The 8267-nt window shown below is 45.9% G+C and overlaps 1 protein-coding gene across 1 annotated transcript in view; it reads right to left on the bottom strand.

Annotated features, from left to right (window-relative positions):
- Positions 1-556: 556 nt before the first annotated feature.
- Jaml (junction adhesion molecule like) overlaps positions 557-8267 on the bottom strand; it is a 28345-nt gene continuing 20634 nt past the window's right edge. The window contains exons 8-11 of the mRNA XM_021207908.1: positions 7738-7888; positions 5777-5837; positions 4608-4691; positions 557-1721 (exon numbers count right to left, since the gene is read on the bottom strand). Coding sequence (XP_021063567.1) covers positions 1656-1721; positions 4608-4691; positions 5777-5837; positions 7738-7888 — 362 coding nt within the window. The 3' untranslated portion in view covers positions 557-1655. The remainder of the gene's footprint in view (positions 1722-4607; positions 4692-5776; positions 5838-7737; positions 7889-8267) is intronic.

Raw genomic sequence — 8267 nt, 5'->3', positions numbered from 1 at the left:
GCACCCTCTGGTACCATGAAAGCTAGCCAACAAGGAAGATTTCGGGTCGTCTCCAGGCTGACTTCTCTGTGTTTACCAAAGTGTATGGTGTCGTCAGCAACAGTTCTTACCACTGAGTTATGGGCAACACTCTGTCTCAAGCAAGCAAAGAAATCAGTGACCCAGGGACTAGGCCAGTGTAGCTCAACAATAGAGAGCTTGCATTGGTATAAACAAGACTCCAGATTGAGTCCCCAGTAATTAAAAGGGGGGGAAGGACTTAGAGAAGACTTTTACTGCCCCTGAATGGGCAATGAGGAGAAAGATACAGAGATGAGAAAAGGTCCGTGACAGTTGAAGAAAGGTGACCATAACAAGTCCTAGCTGGTCCCTAGGAGCCATAAGTCAAGATAAAAAAAAAAAAAATTCAGATCAACACTTTTTTTTAATTAGCTATTTTCTTCATTTACATTTCAAATGCTATCCCCAAAGTCCCCTATACCCTTCCTCTGCACTGCTCCCCAACCCACCCACTCCCTCTTCCTGGCCCTGGCATTCCCCTGTACTGGGGCATACGAAGATCAACACTTTTATTTAGTTTTTATTGAACATTTAAAAAAACCTTTATATATATATGGGTGTTTTTCCTGTATGTATGTCCATGTACCATGTGCATGCAGGGACCACAGAGGCCAGACGAAGGTGTCAGCTCCCTTGGAATTGGAGTTACAAGCAGTTATGAGCCACCATGTGGATGCTGGGCATCAAACCCCAGTCTTCTGCAAGAGCAGTCAGTCCTCTTAACTGATGGGCTATCTCTCCAGCACCACGCCCATTTGGGCTATCTCTCCAGCAACAGAGAGATAAGCCATTAAACAAGAGCAACCTGTTTAAGTCTCATGACAACAGTGAAAAGTATAGGAATCTCGTATTTCAGACCAAGAATTCAATCGTTGGCCGTTTGCTTTGGCAGGCCTGTTCAATACATTTGGAAAGGATGGATGTCTAAACACCACAGGCCTAGCTCTAGCCACCGATGCAGATCCGCAGCCTGAGGAGATCCCAGAGCTGTTTTCGTATCCCACTTCCAACGGGTTACCCCTAGGTCTTCCCCCAGAACCAAACCAGTCCCCAGATGTTAAGTCCATTGTGGCTCTCCTCAAAGGACACTCTCTCAGGAGTTCCATCCTTCAAATTTCCCCACTTGCCTTTCATCCAGGACACAAAAAAGATGATTCCCACAAATGACACTTATTTGGGGATAATTCATCCAAATAATTTTTTTTGTTTATATCTCTGTGAGTCTCTTAGTAGCTCATCCACAAAAACAAATAGACAGACAAGCAAACCACTGTTCACATTACAGATCTGGCCCGATGGAGTGCTTGAAAGCACAAGGCAGATCAGGCAGCTCCCTCACCAGCCCGCACACCACTACTGGGAGAAGTCCGAGGTCTCCTTCCCCTCATCAGTGCCTGGTTATCTGGAGCAGTTCGGTCTTCCTGCCAGACTCCAAACCCTCCATCTTCAGCCTTTTGATGGAGGCCAAGACCAGATGGAATGCACAAGTCTAAAATAGTTGGCACAGTGGCCCCAGGGAACATCAAAAAGAGTCTCTCCTTCTTCTCAGAAAGTTTTGGGAATTCCCCAAGGTGACTTTTCTTTTTTCAACCACATTACTTGGATCTGACTGAAGACCGGGCCAAACTGGATGCTCTGGGCAAAGAAGGCCAAACTGGATTCTGTGGAGGAAGAGAAGATTAAAAAAACAAACACATTTGTACACAGTTAGGGCCTAGGGATGAAGCTTAGCAGTGGAATATTTGTCTAACATGTGGAAAGCCCTGGGTTCAATCCCCATCACTGGGGAAAAAAAGTCAAAAAATAATAGTAGCAGCCGTTTGCTGTGATTTTCCTTATATGTTGGGTTAAATACTAAATTCTACATATGTTGCCTCATTTGTTCCTCAACCCCATAAAACAGGGTCTCATGTGGCCCAAACTTACTATATAGCAGAGAATGATCTTGAGCTCTAAGATGAAAAACAAGCTCACAGAGACTAAGTTACCTGCCTCTAACCATCACCGGCTAAGTTACAGAGGCGGGATCTGGATACAACCATCCAGCTCCAAAGGTCCTGTAATTAGGTGTTGTACTGTGATATCTAAAAAGAAAAGTCTGCTATTTATAGACATTTCCCAGATACTTTCAATCTGTGGTTGGCTGAACCCACAGATTCTGGAAACAAAGAAACAGACTACATCGAAGCAATTTAATCAGGTCAACAGTAACAAAATGACAGGTTCCTTGTCAGCATTGTCTATCAAAGAACACCTCTGCTGTTCTAACAAAAGCCTCTAACCCAGAGTTTGGCCACCGGTAGCATTTGCTGGACTCCCACTTTGTTACAAGTTGCTAGGATCTGAACTCTGGTCCTAATGATTACAGAACAAGAACTCCTAATTGCTTAGCCATCTGCCAGGTTTATTTATTTTGTGGCCTGGAACCCAAAGATCCACCCGCCTCTACCTCCGGATGATTGGAATTAAAGTTGTGCGTCACCACTCCTGGTATGTGTTTCTTTCTTTTAAAGATTTGCTTTTTTTTTTTTTAAATTATGTATATGTAGGGGAGGAGTGAAGCTGTCCAGAGTCCAAAGGTGTCAGGTCCCCATGGAACTGGAGTTATAGACACTTATGAACTGCTTAACATGACTTTTGAGATCCAACCTTGGGTATTCTGCAAGATCAATGTGGGCTCTTAGCTGCTGAGCCAGGCCTCCAGCCCAGCACATAGTGTTTCTAAGTGACTTGGTCAGCCCTGAAGGCCTCTGTGTTTGTAGCCTGGACCTCGCTTCACTCATACTTAAGTAGACCTGAGGCACCAACGGGACAAGGACATTAAGGGGACCGAGGTACTGTTTTCCTTGCACAGCATGTGAGTAGCTGTGAAGGGCTCTGATGTATCTCCACTCCTACAGACTGTGTTTGTAGGTGACTCTCCTACCAATAGCCATGCCATCGGGTCTCTAAAAGCCAGGATGAGATCTGGCCTGTTGCTTGAGCATCACATGGTGATAATGGGAGAGGGATGTTGAAGAAAACGAATCTATTCATCCGTGACTTCAGAAGGGCTAATGTTTTACTTAATGGAACAGGGCCAGACCTCTGGTCTCACAATGCCTAGGCAGAATTTTCTCCACTGCCATCAGCTGGGAATCATGTGCCTTCTGTGCAGTATGACAGGAGCAAACCCATCATTCCACATGCTTGGGCAGCCAGCCTTCCTGAACTCAACAGAGCACGGCTCCATCACAGGGTGGGGATCACTGATTAGTCTACAAATTAACATGGTGCCACTGTGAGCCACTTCCTTTGTCCCTACCCCTACATACTGCAGAGCAGGGAGCCTTTCTGGGTGCTTTTCTTCTCTGAGTTTCCTGAGTTGAAGAGGACTCAGACTCCACTCAGACTCCATCCTATTTACTGAAAAGTAGCCTGCAGCCTGCATGGCAGTTAGAGTGTGAGAAGCTAATAGTAAAGTTCAAAATAAATAAAGCCAATGGCCAAAAGGGAGCCAATTTTACCTTATAAAATACCTGTGTATATGTCTATGTAGGTGTACAGCTGCATTTGTATGTGTGCATGTATGTATGTGTGCATGTACATTTGTGTGTGTGCATGTATATATACATATGCATTTGTGTGTAAGCACGTATGTATGTGTGCATGTGCATTTGTGTGTGCATGTATGTATACATGTGCATTGTGTGTGCATGTATATATCTGTGCATATGCATTTGAGTGTGTATGCATGTGTACATGTGCATTTGTGTGTATGAGTACAGGCACATCATATAACGGTGTGCATCCGGAGATCAGAAGACAACCTTGGGTACCAGTCCTTCCACCTTGTTTGAGACAGGGTCTCTTTCTTGTTTGTTGTCGCCTATATTGGGCTGTGTTTCCTATTCTCATCTTGCCATAAGAACGCTGGGATGACAGATGGACGTGCTGACAGCTTTTTATGGGTTCTAAAGACTTAAACCAAGCTCCTCATGATTGAACAGCAGGCACTTTACCAAGCCATTTCCCTAGCCCTCCACACACATCTTCCTTTCAGATCGGGTCTCATGTAGGCCACGTTGACTTAAACTGGGTAGGCAGCCGAGAATGGCCCTGAACTCTGTATCCCCCTGCCTCCACCTCCTTGTGTTGGGATTACAGGTATGTACTGACTTACACAGTGCTGGGAATCAAGCCCAGGGCTTCGTGCCTGGGAGACAAGCACTCTATAACCTGAACTACATCTCTACCCACTGCTTTTACCTTTCAGCCTCCTGATAGTCTTGTCCGATGACCTAACAATACTTTATTACATCTAGTTTAGCCAGAGCTATGCACAGGGGAAGGCTCCTACCGACCATGCTCTCTATTGGCGACTTTAGTTCTAAGCAGGGTTTGTTCTCCCTGTTTCCTACTGCTTGGGGGAAAACCCTGCCCTATACAAACAACCTCTTCAGGAGGCCTCACCACTCCTGCCTCCCTCCCGGAGCCACGGGTATCCTCCCCAACACCTCCTCCCATTCCAGAAACCTGGCCCAGCTAGGACCCAGAATCGTTCTCACCATGGTCATGTAGGTGCCCTCTGACTCGCCACTTGGTTCTCTCTCTATTGTCTCCCACGTAGTTATGGAGGAGTAGATATGCTTCTGGGGTGGAGAGAATACAAAAGTTCCTAAGCGACATCAAGGAAGGACAGCAGCTACTCCTTCCTGTTCACCAGGCCTCAGCTACCAAAGCAAAACAAAAAACAAAAAAAAACAAAAACAAAAACAACGAAGCCAAAACCAGAAGAGCAACAGAATTATCAACAATGATAATTCAGACTCCAGACTTCTTGAACTAATTCACCAGGAAAGGGCACCAACTTAAGAAACAAACAAACAAACAAAAAAAAAACCAAAACATCTCTGCATCTCTACATATTGGCTAGGCTGCAGGGAGACCACTCTTCTGCAGATTCGCTTGCAAGCCATGGTCACTTCCTTCTGATTAGTTACGGCAAGTTGATATTACTTATCAGCTAGCTGTTATCATCTCTCAGAAAGTTGATATGGCAAGAACGGCCCTCCTCGAGCCTCACAGCTGTGAGGGCTAAGGACCGTGACTCCCCATCCCATCGCTCTTAGGGAAAAAAGACACAATCTCAGGCTTCTAAGGATTGAACCTTGTTAAACAAGAATCCTACTTTTGGGATAAAAGCAACCCAAAACTCAAGAAGCCAACGGACCAAAGAGAAGTGTCTAAAAGTTAAAATGTGGAGAGGGGGAAGGAGAAAAAGAGGGGGGAGGGAGGGAAAGCTATTGGAGCTCAGGGAAATTAACTAATCTCTAAGCTCCTGTTTATAACTCCACTTCAAAGCCCTGTGAGGGGGAAGTCCATGTTGATCTCCTCTAAAGGGCCTGAACACCTGCTCTTAATCAGTAAGTCCTTAGCTCATGAGGGAAGCTTTCTGATCTCAAGTCCAGGGCTCTTTCCTGTACCTATGCCCAGGATCTGCCGCCCACTGCTGATCTGGCCCAGGCTACCCTACCCCAGCCCATTCCTCAGAGGCAGCGGTAAAGGCTTCCCAAGTCACTGCTCTGCACAGGGCCATGGCCTATGAGCTGAGAGCTGAGACTAATGGGTAAGACACAGTTCCTAAGTAGCAGTCTCCTCCCTACACCTCCCCAGGGTCCCCTGCTAAAGTGTGTGTGCATCCCTGTTCCCCTCAGAGGGCAGGCCCTTCTCTCACCTCTGGTTTAGTCTTCTCTTTGTTCTCCAGGCTCTTCACAGAAGCCATAGAACTTACTGAACTGTAAGGCATGAAAAGCACCCAGAGTTAACTTCTGAACCTCGAACGGTACGCCGATTCAAGCACACCTAGAAGGAACGCTACATACACCTACATCACACAGGACCCTTGCATCTCTTTACAGAGAGATTCTTGGGAGGAACTAAATACGCAAGAGCAGCTCTTCTGGTGGGAAATGGGAACCGTTGTGGGGATGGTTTGGCTGAAATGTGACTTCACTTTTCTGTTTTCACACTAGCATGGCTGGGCACAATGGGCGCAATTCAGCTACTCCTGAAGCTACCCCTCCCCCACCCCACGGGGCTTGTGCTCTGACCTTTTCTGATCAGGCCCTTCATCTTTGATCTCTTGGCCAGTTCCCTCATGTGTTTGTCATTAAATTTATGGTTGGATTTTTTTTTTCCTGTTTTGATCTAAGGCAGAATTTTTTTCTTTAAGTATGAAAATAAACCATGATTGTAAAGTTGTATATTCTCACTGTTAAATGAATCAAATACTGCAGGTTTCCAAGTGGTCCCCTTACTGGACACGATCTTATCTTTATTGTCTAATAACTCCTCAGAACTATCCTTCAGATCCTCTCTCAATGACAGTCTAAGTAATTCTCAGACAAAACATGCCCAGCCCACAAGCTTCTGACACGAACATTGTATTGTTTCCTTCCTGTAATTGAGATCATACTACGATCTTCCCCTTATAACCTTCTTGACTGCCGTCCCATGCCATTACATGCTGGCTTGTAAAGTAATGGTATATTCACCAGAATGCCCACTCACCCAAGCATTGCCTCTCTGGAAGCTGCTCTATCCACAGTGTCTCCAGATTTTTATTAGTAGCAAAGTTACAGTGACCGTCTTTATGTGGGACTCTCAGGATAGCGATGTTTCTTTAGAAGGCTGGCTTTCCTTAACACTGAGGACCACGGTACGGACATAAGCTGTGAGTGGAAACTACACAGTCTCTCGGTCTTTTGCTCAAATGCATCATGACTACAGAGATGACCCTTAGAGGGGCCAAGTAAGTTCAAAGCTAAATCAGACAGCTCTGGGAGCAGGGAGTGTACCTTAGCAGGCACAATTGCTTTCTTTACAGTGTACGCTCCCCTGGGAAAAGCCACTCAGGCCTCAGAGCGGTGACTTGGTGGAAGAAAGCTTATCTAGAATATGCAAGACACAGGGTTCAATTCCCAGCACAGGAGAAAAAAAAAAAAAAAGAAAAAGGCAGTAATCCTTGGTCTTCACGGGATCTTTCCCACTGCTGTGATTTCAACTGGGACATTAGCTTAAGCCGTCAACATATTTCATTAATATTCGATAAACTGAAGAGCTGCCAATAATCAGTAAAATTCTATAATCTGTGCCCTGGCATCCAGACATTTCTAAGAGTCTGGGGAAGCAAGTGATGAAGTTCAGTTAAATAAAACATTTCAAGCCAGGCATGACAGTACACGCCCGTGATTCCAGTAAATGAGAAAGTGTAGTAGGAGGATCATAAGTTCGAAGCCAGCCTGGAGTACATAGGGATTTCCTGTCTCATTCTCCTTCCCAATGAATAACCTCTCCTATGCAGTCTCTGGGTATTGCCACACCTTGGGCATGAGGTCTATATATGAATTGCGTTCCATGTAAGCCTCCATCTGTTAAACTTTGTATAACAGCGAGGAGAATGAGCATGGTATGGCAACGTCCAAGCCTTTCTGAAGGGTGATACAAAGGGCGCAGAGCCACCTACCACAGCATCAAATATAACAAGCAATGTAACACCACAGGGCGCTGGCCCTCTCTTCCACTTTGGATTAGCTAAGACCAGGCTCAGTTGGGGTGATGTGGCTACTCTTCCACTGTAGTTTAGAGACAGTGTATATTCTCAGTCTCCTCACTGAAGGGGGGACGGTCATGTACCTCTTATTCCACTTGGTTTTCTTCACAATTAATATCAAAACCGGAAGCAGCAGGAAGGTGGCGCAGACGATCCCCACAATGATCACCAGCTGATTTCCGTTCAGGATCCCCTGCTGACCCCTATCAGTTGGAGGAGTTGGTGAAGCTGACCCTGGGGGAAGGGAGAGAGCATTGAGAGGGTCTTGGTGTTCTAGAAGGGAGCAGAGAGCCCCACTGACTTATGCTAAACAGTAGCAGCCAGGTCAGGAAGCAGAAGGAGGAAGCCAGGCTGCATCAGGACACTGAGACACCATCCCCATTAGGCTAAGAACCAGCCCAACCCCTTTTGCTTAGCCCTAAAGTGTGGGTTAAAGTTGGCAAGAGAAATGGCTGTCTTTACCTATACCAGAGCACCCTTTACATCACTCAACTCTATGTTAAAAATTGGTTTAATAAGCCGGGCGTGGTGGCACATGCCTTTAATCCCAGCACTCAGGAGGCAGAGGCAGGTGGATTTCTGAGTTCGAGGCCAGCCTGGTCTACAAAGTGAG

This window comes from Mus pahari, chromosome 10 (genome assembly GCF_900095145.1).
Source record: "Mus pahari chromosome 10, PAHARI_EIJ_v1.1, whole genome shotgun sequence".
NCBI classification, from domain to species: Eukaryota; Metazoa; Chordata; class Mammalia; order Rodentia; family Muridae; genus Mus; species Mus pahari.
The sequence above is the reverse complement of the archived record's forward strand: the minus strand, read 5'-3'. Positions and strand labels throughout refer to the sequence as shown.